General features: G+C 39.1%; 1 protein-coding gene across 2 annotated transcripts in view; it reads right to left on the reverse strand.

The window, feature by feature from the left end:
* Window positions 1-236: 236 nt before the first annotated feature.
* The window catches only part of Sntb1 (syntrophin beta 1), a 222,909-nt gene continuing 201,368 nt past the window's right edge, over window positions 237-21,777 (reverse strand). Inside the window, exons 5-7 of one of the 2 annotated variants that reach the window (XM_020169574.2) lie at window positions 6,735-6,931; window positions 3,936-4,126; window positions 237-1,061 (exon numbers count right to left, since the gene is read on the reverse strand). In XM_020169574.2, the coding sequence (XP_020025163.2) occupies window positions 969-1,061; window positions 3,936-4,126; window positions 6,735-6,931 (481 nt within the window). In that variant the 3' untranslated portion in view covers window positions 237-968. Of the gene's footprint in view, window positions 1,062-1,158; window positions 3,326-3,935; window positions 4,127-6,734; window positions 6,932-21,777 lie in introns of those variants that run through there. The other variant, XM_074069136.1, reaches the window with a different exon arrangement.

Consider the following 21,777-nt stretch of genomic DNA (forward strand, 5'->3'; position numbering starts at 1 on the left):
ACTGGCTGGAAAATGCATGCATACAAGCACAGGCAGAAACAAGAGTCAAAGTGCTCAGTACTTCCACTGAAAGCCATGAAATGAAGACAGTTAGTAACCCCAACCAGGTGAGATATATGTACCTCAGATGACAGTCTTGTTTTTTTTCTTTAAAATACTCATAATTTGCTTTCTATAAATAAAGGTAACAGTCTTGGCTATAAACAGCAGACCTTGGTGTGAGTATAGTCCCAGAATTAATCTTGTGCATACAACTCCTCAGCAAAGCTTTACAATTTAAACAGTCTACCTTGGCTCAGATTCCACCAGCTCACAGCTCAGATCAGTATCTGATGCTTTATTTAATTTCTGTTCACACAAGCTAATGAGAACACTTTGGAATCCTTCTATACCATTGAAAGATAATTCATTAAGAAAAAAAAGGGAACAGCTGCTTCATACTCAAATAAAAGGTGGGCTTTCACTTGAAGTGTTTTTCTTTCCCTACCAGTGAAAGTCAACTCAACTAGAATTAGGAAATAAATCACAATAAAATAAGGGATCATTGTTACTGGAGTGGGGAGGGAGTAGATGAAAATATCCTTTTCTTAACTCTTCTGCCCCTGCTTACCTGGGTAAACCAGTTGCTTAGAAACTGGTATGATTAAGATTAGCACTTGCTGTTCTAATGGCCGTGTCCTTGGCTGTCATTATTTGGAAGCTATGTCATGTATATCCAATCACCCTTACTTCTCCAACCTTGTTCTGTTCTAAGAAATTTTATTCTGATATTCCTCATTGTATTTTCTTAGGGTACCCCTTGTAGTCACTGAAACTGACAGAGGAGCCTCTGAACATTACACATGACTCCTAAGACCCGAAGCTGACTGTAGCATGCTACATCTGGTGCGCTGCTCACTACGGGTGGTGTCTGACATCACTCTTGTGGCATCACAGCCCTCCTTTCCTAAGGCAAGTCGCCCCTCTGTTCAGGCCACCAAGCCCAGTCTTGTAATCTTAGCTGACAGGAAGGAATGAATGATGAAAACGATCGGCTTGGGGCAGGAATGAAGATCCAGTTGCTGAAATTTTAAAAGAAGAGAGCATGAGAGACTTTAAATTAATTCTTGATTCAGAAAAGTGTTTTACACATCAAAAGAATCTATATGCACTTCCAGCTTTTAAGTGTTAACTGGAGCAATTATGTTTTAAAATCATGCCCCCCGCCAATGAGATCAAGGAATCACTCTTTGAACGTGTTCCTTACATCTCATACATCCTTTATTCTTAAACAGGTCTGTGAAATTTATCCATACCAATTCCATAAATATTGATGCTGCCTTTCTCCACTGTCTAAACCATTTATTTTTGGTTCTACAATTGTGCTATTATGTTGGATTTTGTACAGCATGAAGCAGTACTAAATTTTACATCTGAAGATTAGAGTCTTGGTTCCAACACTTTTTAGATGTATAATCTTGGCCAAGTCACTTTTAAGTTCTCAGTTCTACTAATGTGCAGATTAATTAGAGTATTAACTAAGGTACTTCATGTGAAAATTCCTTATAATCTGTGAACACAGAGCCCATGCTAATCGGCTATATCCTCACCATCCTCTATGAAAGCCACTCATAAAGTCAGAGTGGCTCCTACAGAACTCAGCACAGTCAAAGAGTAAAAATCCTGCAGAAGTTGAATTTTATCAACTGGTCTAATTTAGAAAAATTGGGGGAACTGTTCCTAATTCAAAAGAATTATTCATCAGTTTTTTTCTTAGGAATAAGAATAATCTGAACATACAAGAACACCTACTAAAGTGAAGATCGTACTCATTATAAATCAGGTACCATGCTCCGTATATCTGTTAATTTCCTCTCACAAAATCCCTTGGAGGTAGCTATTGTTATCTCCATTTTATGGAAAAGCTAAGATTTAGAGAAGTTGTTAAACTTTCTGAAACTGTAGATCTTACAGTAAATAGAAAGTGTGGATGACTCACATATGAGTTATGCCATAGACAAAAATTAACCACCACATTCTATGATGTTAACACAGAATCCAACTTTCAGAAGTAATATTAAAGATTTCCCACTTTAGTCCCTGTAGTTTCTGGATAGGGAGACTCAGAGCCAAAGAAATAAAAGTACTTTCCCAAGACAACTGGTGACTTGTTTGCAGACTCAGAGAGAACCCAGAAAACCTGGTCCATCTTTGCTCCCTTCTCACCTCAGAAAAGCCCATTCCTTGCCTCTTGGAGTTGCTTAATTGTATATCTGAGCATGAATTGAGCTTATCAACTAATGTACCAGATGTAAAAATTTTTAAAAAGTCCTTCCTAAATCTTCCACATGAGGGGGTAATTAAAGGCAGAAAGGGTGAAATTTAGACATTGTACAAAAATAGCCTTGAATTTTTAAGCTTAGGATAAAACAAGAAACTAATTCCTATTCTTTTCCACTTTGTTAGGAGTAGTCACCTTTAGGGGAAAAAAAAAAGGACAGAGCTGGGTGATTAATAAATGGCAAAAAAAGTAGAAGTAGTTTTAGTAAAATGGACTTTCAAGTCACCACTTTATTTCAAAACAGGCTCTTCAGACCACACTTAAAACACACAAACAAAAAAAGCCAATGAAATTTTGTAGCTCCTTTGTAAAGGTTAGAAAAATACCTGGCTGGAAGAGTTCTCTGAAAGTAACTGAGGATCAACTGTCAGTCTTGGGGAATGGACTTTGTCATGACTGACTGGGGTAGCCATAGCGACAGCCTGGTCCTGTGCTGAGGTTACCAGTACCCCATGATGTAGGACAGTGGTGAGAAATTTTGAGCAAAAAGGTCCTTTAACTCTGTTCAGTGTGTATTTGGCCCTTTCTTTCAGGCAGCCCCTTCTGGGAAAACTCAAATGCTCTAGAGAAAATTACCAATAAGTCTTCACAGGAGAAATGACTGTACTCACTGGAGAGATGGGGGTAGAGGGAACAGGGAATATAGAAAGCCAGTAGCTAACTGGAAATCACTAGATTTTTGCAAATGGAGATTTATGTGTGTTTTACATATTGTTCATCCTTGTTATTGAGGGAAAGTCAACAAATATATGCTGACTAAATGGGTAGCTAGGAGGACCTGAACAGAGACTAGTTATTATAAAATCAAGGGCCTCTTTGAAGCCCTGTATTGATAGCTTGATGAGATGCTACATTTTCCTGAGAAATGCCAAGAACTATACTTGCTCAGAAGTGGAAGAATGTGCCATTCTCACCCTCTGTGGAACTGATAGAATCCTCTTTTTCATTATGGCAGGCAGCAATGACCACAGGAAATCATGAGCCTAGACACAGGACTTATTTGCACTGTTATGAGAGACATAAATGTTACCTTAGCTGATAAATTTCCTAATTTTCTTGGATATTATTTGACATTAGCCCCAAACCTCTATTCCCCTGTCTGTCCCTCTCTGCTCAGGTAACATTGTCCAGTTTCTTTTTGTTTACCTTCTGCACCTTCTAGTCTATTCCTACCTCTGTTCTTGTCCTCTGTCTGCCTGATTGCAAGGATTGTTTGATTTTCCTACTATATTCCTAACACCTGGCTCAATGCCAAGGTTATATTGCATACTTGATAATTTTAAAACTGAATGGTACATATTTTAAGCTGCCAGGATCCCATATGATAAGAATTGAATGCTAACCTTATAAGTGATTCTTTCCTTTGATTCAAATATTTATGTAGTCTTCTAATGAAAAATGAGACCAAAGGAAAAAACTTTGAAATAATTGAATCCACTTGAAATAAATGAATCCAATTACTGTTTTTCAATCAAATAAAATCTGGGCCTGCAGGTAGTTTGTTAACAGTCAAATGTTTAATAAATGTAAGGCAGTATTATGTTTCTGAGTTATTATAGTTATGTTGAATAATGAAATATATAAAATAACACTGTCAAAAGAAAAGTACACTTACAATCTCTCCTTCTTTGCCTCCAAAATCTAAATACAGCATGCGGACTCCATCATCTGAAGACATTTTGAGCTTCTCATAAGGGGATTGTATGATTGTCTTGGGAAAGGCACCCTCCTGAGGTTCAGTGGAAATAGAAAATCCATTCTCGTAATGTACGGTCAAACGACACTCCTGGTTTCTGTAGGTGCAAGCTGGAGGGTTGGGGGTGAGGAGGGAGAGTCAATCCATCAGTCCATTTACCCAGGCACCTAACACTTCTAGTCTCCTCAGCCCCAGGGTCCAATCACAGATTTCTTACTAAAGTAAAACAAACAAACAAACAAATCTTAATTGATCATGAAAATATTCTCCTTGGATAGATTTTGGATAGTTGTTTAACTAGCCCCATCGAACTGAGTTATCTAAAGATGTTCTCAGGTTTTATAGGATAAATTGAACACATCATCATATTAATTGAAGCTCTGATTAAAACAGAAACCCATATTCCCCAACTATCTGTAGGCATCATTCAAGTTGTAACTGGGTTGTACCTTTGGTCACTTCCTAATTTCTTCTCTGCCACTGTTCAGCTAGCTCAGTTCACAAAAATCTTTGTTATTCTCGTTTAGCTAGTCTGTCACCACCTTTATCATTTTCCTATTGAAGCAGTGCTCAGCTTTTTGAGAGAAAAAGATTTTATATAATTTGTGGAATGTAAAGTGAAACCAAATCCTTTTGGATATCTTTCTTCTTTCCTAGAATACACCTCAAATGGTTGTATTGAGTCTAAACTTCGCTGCTTTATACATATAACTTTATTAAACTTAGTATTGTGGTGGTTTGGGCCTTACCAACTCCCAAGCTCACAACCTCAGTCTTTCTTGCTGATTTCCCAGGCATCAAAATTAAGGAATACTCCCAAAGGGTTTCCAAAAAAGATGGGAAATATTTGGGGTCACAAATTACTTTCAAGATTATCATTAAAGGACACTGATTAATCTGAGTTTGGAGGTCACATGCTGTAATTCCAGTACTTGGGAGGCTGAGGTACAAGGATCAATAAATAGTTCAAGGCTTGCCTGGGCTGCATAGTGAGATCCTGTTTTAATAAAACAGAATAAAAATGCTGATTATCTTGGATATGTTACTTAAGAAATTTGATAAAATATCTAGTGTTTCATGCTTACACAGGTAGAGGAAATTTGGAGAAACCCTTCTAAATGGTACTGTGTGTCCCATCTTTCAGAATATTCCTGAGTGCCTGAGAAGTGGCACAGAAAAATGGAAGAAAGCATGATAGAAGACAGTGTACAGAGACTATTAGAAGCAGCCGAAAGGAATGCAAAGGAAGACTGCTTATGAGAATATGAGCCACAGTGTCTCATCAATGGTTTCTTTGTGTGTCCACAGGAGACTTTGGAGAGGGGTTGGCTAACATTTGTCTTGCATCTTAGGGACAGTAGCATGATGGACCCTGCCAACTGCAAATTGTGCTGCTGCTCAGGAGCACTGAGTTAAATACTGAGTCTACTTTAGCACATGGACAACCGTTTACAGCATGTATTTTGCCCACTAAGGTTGCATGTTACTTTACCTTTTTCTAGTTTTTTATTTTACGTTAGCCCAATTGAAAATTTTAATTATCTATATCTATATGCACCCACATATTTATGTATGTTTTGAAACCTATCTAGATAGGAATGAAAATGATCGTGGCAGCTGTACAGAATTGTTTATTGACTCACTGGCATAATAGTGGGATGTTCATGTCTCTGTAGACACTACAGTAGTTGAGTTATCATCTTTAAGGTGACACAGTCTGGAGTTAAAGTCAGTTCTGTCATTTATGAGTTGGGCAATCTTGGGCTTATACATTACTTATCCATTCTTAAGAATTTGTTTCCTGGTTTGATAGAATGACAAAGGATCGTGGGATTAGACAAACTAGCAATTACTGTGACCCAGGACACATATACCCTTGAACCCAAAGTCCATAAGACATTAAGACAGTAATTACACTGATGTCTCTACTCCATTTTACTTCATTCTTAAAATATTGGCTTTGCTTCAACTAATTGACTTAGGACATTCAGAGGATTGTTTCTCACTGTATGAAAAAAACCAAAACAGACATTATAGAAAGAGCCCAGCATACAGTAAGTGCTCAATAAATGGTGTAGTATAGAAAGACTCTTCCTTCTACATACAGATCCCTCTCTAGTTCTCGCTGAGAGCTCTCCCTGACCATGGACTGTGCTCCTTCTATGCTTCCTCCATCCCGTCTCTGCCTCTGTGTTCACACCATGGGCAGTGGTCTCTGGTGACTCTTCTCAAGGCTTTTCCTTTTGCTCTGTTTACCTCTACTTATATGCCTTTGGTTCCTGCTCTTTTTCACAGACTGGGCCTCCAGTTTTCTGCTCAATTCTCTGAGCTGCCTAATATAGTTTCAGTATTATTCTGAATGATACTCTGATTTAGTTTCTGTTGCTTATCACCGAACCCTATTAGTTCACACCTCAAAGTTCCCTTGCTCTAGGGAACCATCCAAGAGTGACAGGTGAGAGAATAATGATTGACTTATCCAAATTACCAACTTTTCTTAAATGATAATGAAATAAAAACTTTTTTCCAATAAAAACCTTTGGCTATATTTTAGTAGGGTATACAGTGTCTAAGCTGAGAAGAATTCAAATTTACCTCTGGAATTGTAAGTACCTCAAAAGGCCAGTAATAGAAACTTTTTTGGGATCAGGATGGAGTAGAGAGTGTATCCTTCCTATAATAGTGTGACATTGGTATCCCATAGCCACCAGTACTCACCTGTGGTGACTTCAGTAATGAGTTCAGCTGAATTGTGGCACCCCTGTACTATGCTCCTTGTCCAGTGGGAGAGGTCCCTGCTGATCTCTGCCCTGAACAGATGTGTTTCAATTCCTTGCTTTGTACCAGTTCGTGTTGCAAAGGACAGATCCACACCAGCCTGGGGTGATCCCTTCCCTGGACCTGAATGGACCAGCCTGGAGAGAGAGAGAGAGAGAGAGAGAGAGAGAGAGAGAGAGAGAGAGACAGAGAGAGATAACATCATCAAACTGGGCTCTATGTTATCTACCTGGAATATCACCTAGTAAAATCCCCAAATAGGTGATCTTCTTTTATTTTTGTGATCTCAAACCAAAGGCATCCACCATACTTTATACTTCAGTGGTTTTCTGCCATCCTCTCCCTAATGGTAGAATGAGATTATGAAGCAGCCAATACTGGAGCATTTGGTTAAATGTGCAGAAAAGTTGAATATTAAGACTTTAGCTTGTGTAATTTCAGTTTACATTCATTCAGCCAAAAAGAAATAAAAAATAAACAAATGTGAGAGAGAAAAAATAATTTAAATTCTGTGCAAAATTCTCTCTGCTAGTCCATTCTTGAGCATGGACAGAGTACAGAGTCTCAGAGTAAGTGAGCATGGATGGGAAAACAAATGTCCTGCTGGATGACTATGAGACTGAGTGATTGAGGCAGGCTGGACTTGGGCAAAGCTTAGGACTCTTAGAACATGTATCACCTAATACTGTATTTCAGGTTGAACATTCTCTTTCTCTGAGCCTTCTTTTCAGTTGCAAATGTGTTTAGGTTATTCACAGGCTGGTGTGGGAACAACTCAAAGAAATACCTCACCTGGCCCAGGTGTGTTGACCCAGTTGTGTTCACCCACAACTCTCCCTACCCATCCATTACTGGGGTTAGGAATCACCAGGTTCTTCCCTTCCCGTAAGTTATTGCAAATTTTAAAAGCACCTGAAAAAGAAAGATTCTGCTTCCGGTTTCCCCCTGGCCCTTCCATGGCCTTTTGTAATTTCCTTCCCTAACTTTTAATAAACTCCACACACCTTATTTCCTACTTGGATGCTTCCATGTGGGACACAAAGAATTTGAGAATCTTCTAATCAGACTGCAAATACCAACTTACTACACAGATGGTGTCTTCCCCTACCTACACACACACACTTGTGAGGATCTGACTGCACTGAATGTACTTCTGGGTATGCAAATAGCCTCTAAATGCAAGCAAATAACCTTGAACTCAACTGAGGAGGCTGAGATTTGTTTTTGCTGGAGAAAAGACTTGCAATGCTAGACTTCTTGAGAAATGATAAAGAACTGTACTTCAGAAGATATATAAGGGAGTTAGAAGAGTTTTGTTTTGTTTTTTAAGTTCACACTGACTTTAGAATTTACCCCCTGCATAAAATGTGACCTCTACAGTAAACACTTTTCTGAAAGACCAGACTTGAAATGTGAAGAATCAGTGTTCCAAGTTCCACCTCCTGAGCAGGCACTGGCTCCTTCTCCTCACTTGTCACCTTGAACACTCATGCTCCCTCCTGCTTGATATCAACCAAGGGGGTTGAGATCAATCCCCTCTTGGCAAAGACTGTCATATCAGTCATTTGCAGGGCAGCATAAGTATAATTCTGTAACTGTTACTTCTCTCCAGGGAATTTGCATTTTCATCCTTATCTTTTAATACAGAAAGCAACACTTTACTGTTTGCTAGAGAAATGCCAGGTGTCTGTTCCCACAGTGGATGGGAGAGTTATTTTCTTAGGCAAAGAGCTTGTTACCGCTAGATTAAAATATGCTCAACAGAAATCAAGCTTATTTTCTCTTGTAAACATAAATACTGGAGAACAAAACTATCAGTGGAATAAAGCCTATTTTAGCCTGTTGACGGTCTAGTAACAAGTTTCCTGTATCACTCTGAAGAGCTTTATTTCAGCTACAAAGTTGAGATTTGGTGGGAAGGTGGTTTGCAATGCCAACTTGAAGACAAAGCTTACTTGAGAAGCGGTTTGGCTGTGAGGTTCATTAGTGATAGGGAAGTTCCACGAATCTCACTGAGAGCAGAGCCCAGGGCAATGTGAAGGGAAGTGGCTGCAGACGTGGGTGTCCACAAACGGGTTTAATGAGTAGAGATTGAGTACAATTAGCTCAAGAGGGACAAAGACACTTTGGAATGGGAAGACGGACTGAGGAGCTGCTGGAGGCTTCACAATCAAGTGAGCCTAAAGAAAACAGAAAGCATTTCTTAAAGCCTACCATAGGTTTTGAAGGGATTGAGAATCAGATAAAAATTTGGCAGGAAAATGTATCTGTAGATACCTTCCTATAGGAAGCAAGAAACTACATGGTGCTTTTTTTGTTTTTGCAGGTTTTTTTATTATGATATATTTATTATACAGGAGGGGATTCATAATGAAAATTCTAGTTAGGCTTATATTATACATTACTTACATCACCCCCTTCTTCTGTCCTCCCAAACCTCTCCTCGCCCCATGTAAAGCAAGAGGTTTCTTTGTTCTATTTCATATAAATATATGAAGCCCTTCAACCATGAACCCTTACCTTAATCTCCTTCATTCACCATCCCTCCTCCCAGTAGTACCCCCCCACTGTACCTATTTTACAGTTCTGTTTTTCGTTATTAATATTTGAGTTGATATTCAAAGTATCCCCACTGTGAGTATACTTTACTTGGGTCCATTGAACCCCTTTCATTATTCTCCCTTACCTCTTTACCTCCCGCCCTCCATTTTTCAACAGTTTTCAATATACATCCTTATATTCTCTACCTTCACAGATGTTATGCTTTACAACATTACTGGTGTTCTATCATTCTCTTTTCCTTTTCTTCTTTCCCCATGTTCCCTAGAGAACATTGCAAACGTTATGCATATGAGTTTGGGTATGATCATGCCTATTTTTGTGTATATGTTTATCTTTTGGATCTGTCTTCCACATATGAGAGAAAGCAAGTGGCCTTTGTTTTTCTGAGCCTGGCTTACTTCACTTAACATGATGTCCTCCAAGTGTATCCACTGACTTTCATGTCATTTTTCCTTATGGCTGAGTAAAATTCCATTGTGTATATATACCACACTTTTTTGATCCATTCATCAGTTGTAGGGCATCTGGGTTGTTTCCAAAGCTTGGGTATTATGAATGGTGCTGCAATGAACATTGGTGTACAGGTGTCTCTATTGTATCCTGACTTTTATTCCTTTGGGTAGATGCCCAGGAGAGGTATGACTGGATCATATGGCAGTTCTATCTTTAGCTTTCTGAGGAATCTCCATACTGCTTTCCACAGTGGTTGTACTAATTTGCATTCTCACCAACAGTGTATAAGGGTTCTAATATCCAGAATCTATAGGGAACTCAAAAACCTCAATCCCCCAAAAATCAATAGCCCAATGAAAAACTGGGCACATGAATTAAACAGGGAATTCTCAAAGGAAGAGGTACAATGGCCAGTAAATACATGAAGAAGTGTTCAACTTTCCTGGTTATAAAAGAGATGCAAATCAAAACAACACTTAGATTTCATCTCACCCCAGTTAGAATGGCCATAATCAAGTATAATAACAACAACAAATGCTGGCAACAGTGTGGTGAAACAGGAACCACTGTGCTTTCTTAGGTGCTCAAAAGTGTTTTTACATCCAAAGAAGTTTAAATTTTAGTTGTTTTAAGAAGTGTATTCACCTCTTCCTATGTAAACGTTAAAATCTGTATCAGCTGGGCACAGGTTGCTGGCTGCATTTAAAATGAACAGGGTCATATATTTGGTAGACATAAAAAGCTGCATTGGAACCTCATTTATTGTATCTGCCATGTGTTACTTTTTAAAGAACCATTGCCTCATCAGGTAGTGTTGCAAAGGTTAACTAAAGTAATCGATGCGCTGTGTGTGGACAGCACAGAAACCAACAGGTGGTTTATATTAATACGTACTTCTATTCCATAAATCTACCCTCAGCTTTCTTATTAAAGATATTATTCCCACCCTATAGGATTAGGATCATGTATAATAAAATACAGAGAACATTTAGTTCAGTATTTGGTACATCACAGTCTGCATTCAATAAAAATTAGTTTACTTATGCCTTGCCTAGACTAAATTGTTCTTACTTTCCATCCAGATGAACTCAACTTTGTCACACTCTGGGGCCAGTATATATTGTACAGGCATAAGCAAAATGAGAAAAAGATGTATAAGTGTCATGGAGAATAGGTCTCTCTCTCTCTCTCTCTCTCTCTCTCTCTCTCTCTCTCTGTGTGTGTGTGTGTGTGTGTGTGTGTGTGTAATTTCCAACCAGTACTTGTTCTTCTCAAGGCAAGCTGTGAAACTGGAGACAGTAATAATAACTGGAAACTGAAATTTTTTAGAAAATTCATATTTGGGGTATTTTGAGTGTGGGAAATGTAGTTACTAACAGGATGTAACAAGAAAGTCCTGAACCGGGGCAACCCAAGCTGTGCACAGGGAGTCCTTTTGGGAAAACCCAGCTGGGCACAGGAAGTAATGGTGAAAAACAGAGCCTTACAAACTGGACTACTGGTGTTCTTATTTATCTCATCACTAAATTTTCATTAATTGAAAAGAAAAGGAAGAAGAAAACTTTATATTTTTCAACCAACCAAGTGTGAATTATCTAATATTTATGCTAAACAATAATTAGATTTGCCTTCTAAGGAAAAGTAGATATGCTGGATTAATGTGTGCTTTCGAATATGCTGGTATTAGTATAGTACTGTATGTAAACTCTAAGATAAAAGCAAATTTCTGCTACCTATTGTATATACTAGATAGTATATACAAAAGGTGACAGCAAGTATATACTAGGTAACAAAAGGATACTTTTTCCAGACAAACTGAAAATACATCAGATACCTACTGTATAAAATGGCTCACATCTTTTGGATGGAGTATTACATAGACCTTTAAAATTATTTTTTAACTAATTTGTGTAAATGTGGGGAATGAATGTGTAGCTATTGTAGAGTTCTGAATGTGCAATTTAACTATATAAAAGAAAAGCTTGCCAACAAAACCATTAAAATGTTGAGAAATTTCATAAATGATTTCATTTCTTCTTTTTTTTAAATTAAGTTCTCCTGTAAGAAACATATACTACACAAAAGATTGCCTTACAAAAACTATGAAATGGAAATGAACCCCAATCTTCCAGTTTTTAGAATCAGAACTTCCATTGCACTGAGCAAGCATATATGTTCTGACTCACAATGTTCTGAGAGTTTCATTTATTGTTTGTTTATTGTTAGTGGGAAGTCAGTGTTGCAGTACTGAATTCTATGCCTTCCTTAGTTTGTGTCTGGGTTATTTTAAACTTTCCATTTCAGGGAAAGACATAGCACCTGTGGTCTGTGGCTATGGAACAGACCTTCTCCAAGTTAATTGTTCCACATGAGATGAAAACAACACCAGTGGCCCCATTAATCCCTTACACTAACCAGCTGGCCTCCAGAAAATGAGACAGGTGAGGCACTACAACCTGCCAGTTGAAGTGATAGGATCCTTTTGGATTCAGGTGTGTTCTGAGGGGCCATAGATGAGCTCCCTGCTCTGTTCAAGTCCCTTCTCACCTCCTTTCAAGTGAACACCAAAAGTCACCAATTCATTCATTCCATCGATCAATAAAGAATGAACCATTCCCAAGCTTTTCTATCTAACCAATATTTATGGAGCTTTAAAAAAAAAGAATCTATGGAGCCACGTGCTGGTGGCTCATGCCTATGATCCTAGTTACTCAAGAGGCAGAGATCAGGAGGATCGCAGTTTAAAGCCAGCCTGGGCAAATAGTTTGCAAGATCCTATCTGGAAAATGCCCAACACAAAAACAGGGCCGGAGGAGTGGCTCAAGTGGTAGAGCACATGCCTAGCAAATGTGAGGTCCTGAGTACAAACCCCAGTACTGCCAAAAAAATAAATAAAGCTATTGATTGAATAAGGCTTCATATTGAAGTTCTATTCTCTAATTTGAATGTATTTGTAAATAAGGCTAACAAGAAGGTCATAAAGGTTCAATGTAGATGTCAGGGTGGGCCTTAATCCAATTAGCACTGTGTCTTCCTGAGTAGAGGAAGAGACACCCAAGATCTCTTTCCTTCCCTGTGTTCAGAGAGGAAGGAATATGAGAGGACACAGCAAGAAGGTAGCCATCTGCAAGCTAGAAAGACACCCTTGCCAGAATCCAATACTGCCAGCATCTGATCTTGAACTCCCTAGCATGAAGAGCATGAGAACTAAAGTTCTGTTGTTTAAGCCACCCAGTTTATGGTATATACATATATATATTCATTCATGTTAATGGCAGCTCACTCTACACATAATCCACACAAACTCGAGGCGTAGTGTGAACAGTATAGACACGGGTCTAGCCTTGAATAGCACAGTTTAAGAGGGAAGATACTCTCTCCCCTGTCTAATTCACATAGCTTCTTTACTCTAGGTTCAGCCTCAGCGCTTAAGAAATTTATTCCTGGAGTATGAAAGTGACTCAAAACCAGCCTCCAGCAGATGACTGGTAGAATAGGAGCCAGGGTGTGACAAGTACGTAAAGAAATATTCCTTCTCACTGAGGAAACCTGATAATTATGAATAGCGCCCTCCAGAGGGGGAACCTGAACTTTCCAGACAAGCTGCTCTATTCTGAGAATGGAAAGCAATGGATTCTGGCACAAAGAAGAGTCACGCCATTTATCAAAATATTTGTTATTTCATTCTTATCAACATGTTGTAAATAACAATCTCCTTTTCCTTTATGCTTACCCCCAACTGATTTTAATTGTCAAGGATAATAAACTGGGATGAAACAGAACATTTCTACATTTATGAAACATGGTATATTTTTATGATACACAGAAATGTGGACATTCACCACTATACACCTTGAGGAACTGAACAGAGAGCTGGCTGATTTTATAAATCTGGCACTTCAAAGCTGAGTCAAGGCCACTGAATGAGATAAACTCAAAAGTCACTCCCTCACTCTTTTGTTATGTGAACAACCATGGTGACTGGAGTATCAGCTACTAGGAAAGGAGAAAGGAAAAATAGTAAAATAATTCAACTTGTAAGTGCTCTGTGAAATGTTTCTCTTAAGATGATTTACATTGGTATTTTGCCAGCTAGCAGACAATAAAATAATATTGGACATGCAATACTGGAAACTGATTATCCAATAGGCTGGTCATTAAGCATCTCCATTCAGGTGGCTCACAGGCAACTCAAACTAAGCCTAAGCTATCACAGTACCACATAAGGGCCTTAAGATCTGAATGACACTATACTTGGTTCTAAGTGAAATAACACCAGGATTCCCACAGGAATCCATGTCCTACAGGACATAAAGAGATAAATCTACATAGTCTAAACAGTATTCAAAAGAATGTCCAAATGAGGAAAAGTTTCCTACCAGTGCCAAAGACAACATGAGTTATTCTTTAGATATCTACTGGGACAAGCAGATAAATTAGCAGGAGGTAGCCCTGCATCTTTAGCTAACAGTGAGACTGACTTGAAGCTGAGTAAGGTGCAATGGAGCCAGAAGAGAGTAACAGTTCTAAAAGGCACCTGCGGCTTCAAAGTCCTTGCTTGGGAAGATTATACATTAGTCCTTCCTAGTAGGGAAGGACTTACACACTGCATGAGTGAAACTCAGTAGGGCTCTTTGGGACATCAGAGAGAAAAAGCAAGAGGTTAGAAGATTGGAAAAGTAGACATTATATCCTGATTTTCAAAACATTGAGTAAAGTAGATTCTGTAATCTTATTTTTAGCTAAGATCCTTCAATGTATCTTAAAATGTTCATTTTTTACTTTGGAAAAGAATACATAGTTGTTCATGGCAAGGTACATGGCTTCCTCATATTTAACAATTTCAGTCAGAAACAAGATCACTAAAAAAGTAACAGATGAAGTAAATATTTAGAAAGAACATATTTACAGAATTTCCTTCAATGTTCATATTGGGCTTTTAAAAAAGTAGTGTTAGTACAAAGCTTACTTTGTTAAAGGACCACAACCTTCAGGCTCAATTTAATGAGGGCTGGAGGTAGAATGATGTTCCCAGACCTGTCCTGTTAGGCACTTTTATCAATGACTTTTTATGAAGTTGTAGAGGATGTGGACATCTAATCAGTAAATGGTCCAAAACTGAGAAGAAAAAAACATAGGATCAGGATGTAAGATAGTTATGCACTATCGCTAACAAGTAAGAATAAGGAAGACATAATGGCAAAGCACTGTTGGAAATTTAGTTGATGGTTAACTCGACCCAGAGCTGCCAAGAACACCAGTGTGAATGTGAGCTGCATGACCAGAGCTAAGCCAGTGGGAGTCCTGTGTTCCCTGCACTAGCCACATCATGCCTAAGACGTAGCATTTGGCACCAGGGCACCACGCCTTAAGTGAGAGCTTCTAATCTTTTTTGTGCCATGAATACCTTGGGGAGTCTAATGAAACCTATGAACATTTCCTCTGAATAAAGTTTGTAAATGTATAAAGCGATTAGAATTACAAAGGAAACAGTAAAACTGAATACAGTTCTACTCAAATATGGAGTGAGAAGACAATGATGGAAACAGTAAAGTACTTGAAACTACTTCATAAAGAGCATAGTTTAGAGCTATTTTGCCTGCAAAAGAGAAGACTTTGTGAGGAGTAGAAAGGAGGAAGGGGCGAACACAAATATCCATAATATATGTGGAAGTGTTCAAGCATTGGCTGGCTAGGGATGTTAAAGACTGTTCTCCGAAATGTTATCATTCGCTGGTAAATGGATGGAATTGGAGAACATCATTCTGAGTGAGGTTAGCCTGGCCCAAAAGACCAAAAATTGTATGTTCTCCCTCATATGTGGACATTAGATCAAGGGCAAACACAACAAGGGGATTGGACTATGAGCACATGATAAAAGCGAGAGCACACAAGGAAGGGGTGAGGATAGGCAAGACACCTAAAAAACTAGCTAGCATTTGTTGTCCTTAACGCAGAGAAACTAAAGCAGATACCTTAAAGCAACTGAGGCCAATAGGAAAAGGGGAACAAGTACTAGAGAAAAGGTTAGATCAAAAAGAATTAACCTAGAAGGTAACACCCACGCACAGGAAATCAATGTGAGTCAATGCCCTGTATAGCTATCCTTATCTCAACCAGCAAAAACCCTTGTCCCTTCCTATTATTGCTTATACTCTCTCTACAACAAAATTAGAAATAAGGGCAAAAGAGTTTCTGCTGGGTATTGGGGGGGGAGGGGGAGGGGGCGGAGTGGGTGGTAAGGGAGGGGGTGGGGGCAGGGGGGAGAGATGAACCAAGCCTAGTATGCACATATGAATAATAAAAGAAAAATGAAAAAAAAAAAAAGACTGTTCTCCCCTGGACAGGCATCTCTAGATCCTGGTACATTCAGAGAGAACCACACTTGGATCAGATGATTTGTTTCCTGGAAACTAAAATGAGGTCAGAGCAGTCCCAGTTGGCAGTCAACAGGTGTTGGGTGCTCACTTTATAAGGGTCATTGCTCAGATATCAAAGTTGACAGCTGCTGGATAAGAAGATGGTGGGGAAAACAAGCTTGTTGTTGATAGGAACGTGGAGCCCACAACCACACATGTCACCATCTGATCTCCTCTACATCTATAGGCCCTTCCTCTGGGTTCCCACATATCATTATCAATCCACTTACTCTACTGTTTTATGACCATTGCCTCTTTGACCTTGCTCTCCTCCAGGGTGGGAGCCTGGTCTCATCCCTCATTGATTCTATGTTCTCCGGCACTCCACCAAACATCTGGTAGGTGTTCAATAAGTATTGCTGGAATAACTTTTGGATGCATGTTTTTTAAAAAAAAACATGTTTGATTTTTCAAAGGAAAGTACAGAGTTGCTTTATTTTGAAACTGGGTGCCAGCAAAGGGCTTCCCAATGGGCTCTTTATTTGTAGACCACACTTGGGAACATATTACCATAGCGAGATTCTGGGAATTGTGTGCCAAGTAAATGTCAGCAGACATTAAGATTTTACAAGTCACCATTTGGACATTTGAAAAGGTAGGGCTAAATTCTGTCTGCCTGGCTTTTTCCCATTCTGCCAGGAATGGCCTTTTTACATTCCTCCCAAGATTCTTCCCAAAGATATGCCCTGATCTGCAGTCTCAGGGGGACTCTGAAATAGCTATTATTTATCTTTCAATTATTTTACATTTTAAGCTATTTATGTATCCTTAAAAATATGACCATCTGTCTCTTATCTGTGGCAGGAACTAAACTACAGCAACCAAGAAAATGCTGTCTCCCCAAAGAAGATAATTTCTTTACCCAGCCAGGAAGAAATACTGGCACACTGGGATAAGCTTTCAAGCTGCCATTGACACCCTATTTCCAAGTTTTATCTGAAATTTCCTGAGAAACTCAAGGACATGCTTTGCTCCCTGTCTAAAAAATGCAAATGCACATTCCCATAGTTGCAAGCAAAGCCACAAACCCTAGCAAGATTTTGAATTTCTTATTAGGTAGGAGTGAGAATAAATGAAAAAGTGAATCGGACTGTATAATAGCAGGGAGTGGGACAAGGGAATGAAGCCATAGGTCATAAGAACTCTGCTTCTTACTAATTGAATGACCTTGGCAACTTTCTTAAACATTCTGTAGCTCAGATTCTTTAGCTCCAAGTGGAGGATAATAATCTGCCTGCATTATGAAATTGGTGAGAATTAAATACAGTAATATGTGAACACTGCATGAAATAGCAGCTAGTGCAGGATAGATTGTAATAACCATCATTATCGTTAGAACATAAGTTTGAAATTTTTATGTGCTCACCCCTCACTGTATCCTTACTACCTATGAAAAGCAGGCACTCAGTACATATTTGCTAAATAAGTAACTAAATGGAGAGCTAGAATACAAAAAAGATGATTGTGTAAGAAGTTTGTGATCAATGACATTGTGAGTGTCTGTATAAAAATTTTGTGATTAAAGACAGTGTGGATGACTCCTTTCTTACCTTCAGCCCCTCACACACAAAGCAGAAGTAGCTAATGCCAATCCAAAGAACTTGGGTTTGCATCCATTAAATACTGATTTCCAGATTAGTTCAGTATGGGGATTGAATTTAGTGCCTCTTGCAAGTGTTCTACCATTTAAGCCACATCCCCTGCTATGAGAAAAGTGACCATAAACAGTGAATAGGATGAAATATTTTATGAGAAAGTCTAAAAGCCATTTCTTGTTTCTTCCTTTAATTCTATCTTCAGCAACTGGTGTTTTTAGTAAAACCTTGCTGCTTAAGGAATTAGAGTTATTTTTTTCAATCTGCAGGGAAGAAGATGACTTTTTTCCAAAAGAATGAAGCTCATTAAGATTTCACATTCATTGGCATGGATCCCATACGAAGAGATGTACAGAAGTGGGTCCCTAAGTGAGATAAAAAGAAAGGATAAAATCTCTTTAAATTACTTTGAATACCCAAAGTGGTAGATTTCATAATACCTAGAACTGGGCTGCATGACAAGACCACTTTTAGGTCAAATTTTTGTTCCAGACTAAGGGGAACTTGCAGTAGAGGTACTCATTCTTGCAGAAGCCCAGGACAAGTGTTTCTCTCTCTCTACCAATAACTGAGGTACTGGGCTGCCTAATGTTTCTGGATCCTAATATATAGCTCTGAGCTAGCCTGAGTGGAACAACAAACAAAAAAGCAAAAAACTCCATCTCACAAGGAATGCTTATGTACTAATTTAATTCTGGATAGGTGTTAGAGAATGTTGCATAAAATGTTCCATACAAAAACATTATTATTAATATCCTTAATTAAAGCACCAACAGTTGCAGCACACAGATTCAGCCAAATTAGGAAAATTACATATTAGGTAACTGGGTTGCTAAGCAATATTACATCCTCATTTTACTTAATTGCTGTAATTAGCATCTCCCAGCAGATGCCACAATGGAAGCCACACATACACACAAAGAAAGAGAGAGAGAGAGAGAGAGAGAGAGAGAGAAAGGAAAAGATAGGGAAAGAGACAGAAAGAAAGAAGGGAAGAAGGGAAGGAAGGAGAAAAGAAAGTTGTTAGATACCTTAACTAGTCTGGTGATCTCAAATACTTTTACCCACTGGCCACCCCAATGGAGGCCCGCAGTCAATAGATGCTCTAGGAAAAAATGGAAGAGCAAAGAATTAAAGAGTACCAAGCTGTCAGGCAGGAGGGGCTGTCCAGGCCCCCAGTCAGGAGGCACTGATCTATTAACCTATTTCTAATATCTAAACTTCTTTCAGCTGAATATGGTAGCAAAAGTCAGACAAGACCTCATCTTTCAGAAAGTTGACATTATTGAGGGATGCTGATAATCAGGAAAGACCATCCTTATGCAGATGAATAAGCAGTAAAACAGTTTAGACCCCATTCTTTTTTTTTTGGTGGGACTGGGATTTGAACTCAGGGCTTCACAGTTGCAAAGCAGGCACTCTACCACTTGCGCCATGCCTCCCATCCATTTTGCTGTTGTTATTTTGGAGATGGGGTCTCGTGAAATATTTGCCTAGGCTGGCCTTAAAACGAGATCTTTCCAATCTCAGCCTCCCAAGTAGCTAAGATTACAGGCATGAGCCACCAGTACCCAGCTAGAGCCCATTCTTGACCAATAAATGGTATTAACCAGGTGAAGACATGTGATTGTCCTCCACTCCTTTAGCCATGATGTCAAGAACTTTCGCAGCCTGTGGGCAGAGAAGTAAGAAGAAGAAAGTGGATGCTTGCCATGTGAAAAGTTGCAGAGATGCTTTATCTCAGTCTCCAGGGCCAGAACTTGGTATTAGGAGCTCAACTTTTCCAAGGCATCCCTGGTTCTGTGCAGTAAACTAGCTGCCCAGAATCCCATGGGGTTCAGAATTTGAACTGGGTCCATATTTCTACAGAGTCTATACTTTTTCTATCACACCAGAACAGGGGGTCACACTCAAGCTCATCAGCTTCAGGGACAAAAGGCAACTGACAATAAAAAGTAAAATGATGACTTCAGGTCAACCATGGGTTTACTTATCAACCTTCTGTGCTTCTCTAGGGCCAAACAAGACTGAAATCCATGAATATTCATAAAGTTCAAACTCTTGGGAAAGTTTTCCTCTGAAGTCAACTGTCTTTTTACTATTTATCACTGTTAGAACTATAATTTTTAAGTAAATTCTTTGCATTTTTCTGGCAACTCTTCAACATTCTTTTGTTGCATCTCTGCTTGAATTAGTTTAACATATGCCACGGTGTGTACAGAATGCATGCTAGAAAAAGTCTTCATAAATGTCGCCATGTAAGGTAAAATAATTAAAATCATTTCTGTTTTACTGGGAAAATGAAACATGAGCTGAACAATCAGCTCTTACATCACTCAGCTTTTTGTCTGTCTCACATTTTGCTTTTTAAAAAGAATTTTCTACCACAGGCCCCTAATACTAACAGGGAGCCTGTTAAAAGTTTCTTAAATTGAACTAAGCATACCTGCCCCAAGGAGGAAGCCATCCATAGGCCACCTACCTGTTGTGTTGTTACCTGTGGCAGTCAGAGCTAGCTTTGTGGTGTGTATGAAGGTGTTCCAGTCTCTCCACATCCATCCCACATTCTCTACTCCCTACAGATCAAACAACAACTCTTCTCAACTTCAGTACTTATATCTCAATGACCTGAAGACACCAGGCACCCCTGATAAAATGCAGTTCTTCCTCTAGAGTCAAATATGTCGAATTACTTACCAGTCATGCAATCATTTTCTTTGATCTTAACAATTGCTAACATTTATCAATCGCTTATTTAACATGTCTCATTCTTACAATTAATGTTTACATGTTCAACTTCAATCAATCCAATCAATAGATAGAGGAAGTAAAAGTGACTATTGTCCCATCACACAGATGAACAGACTTGGATTCTGAGAGAATGACATTTTGCCTGAGATCACACTGCAAGCAGAGGCCTTAACTTCTGATTTGTCTGATTCCAAAGTCCATGGATTCCTCTCACCCCCCTTTATCTCCCACCTCTGACCCTAAGGAGCTCACAGACGGGAGAGAGGTGAGAGGTCAGCATCCAGTGAGTACACCAGGCATATGGGTGCAGATGGATGGTTGGAAGGGGAAGGCAAACCCCACTCTTAGTGATCTGACAAGGTATACAACCGTGGGCATGTAGATCCTCCTCCCCACAGAACGTGCCCACATCCCGGAATGAGGCTGTTTCCCGGGCTTAGCATGAAAATCACAGTCTGATTATAATTTAATGTTTGACAATCTCCAATTGAAACAGTTCCTAAAATTTTGGAAGGTTGGCCTGAGGCTGCAAATTCTTTTAGCAGTTATAAACATATTAATTCCTTAGGCAGCAAAGACTATGATACAAGTTTGGTAGCAATGCTGGGTCCCTGGCTCCCAGGTGGCAGGAAAGTAGAGAAGGGCACAGTCACCATTTCCTCTTTCCATACTTCCCCACCCCAACCCTATCAGTTGGCAAACTGGGTTCAGAGCAGCAGCTCTCTTTACAAGCTCCGTGTTCCCAAATCTTCCGGTCACTGAGGCTATGGCCACTGAATTTCTGGGTTAAACCTCTTCTAGAATTTCCAGAAACATTGTGACCTGATTCTTCACTCTCTCTAGGCCCATCTCACTTGCCAATTATAACAGTGACCAAAAATCAACATTCTTACTCTGTATGGGAAAGTGTACCTTTTTTTTTTTAAATGTTCAGCAACATCAAATAAACTTTGGCTAAGCAAAAACTGTTTTCCCAAGGACTCATAAAAAGCTGAGGAGTAAAAATAGCTAAAATTACAACATGTTTGCAAACTTCCTGAGTGTACCGTTATAAATCACACCATCAATGAGCAGAGGCACCATCGAAGTTTTCAGTAGGAGAGATGACTGCTAGTAAACTTCTCTGGATGGCAATCAGCACCAAGAACATGTTGTGAACATTTCTGGTGCCACTGCTATGAAACACAATCAAATTTTCATCAT

Source organism: Castor canadensis, chromosome 3 (genome assembly GCF_047511655.1).
Source record: "Castor canadensis chromosome 3, mCasCan1.hap1v2, whole genome shotgun sequence".
In the NCBI taxonomy this organism is placed as follows: Eukaryota; Metazoa; Chordata; class Mammalia; order Rodentia; family Castoridae; genus Castor; species Castor canadensis.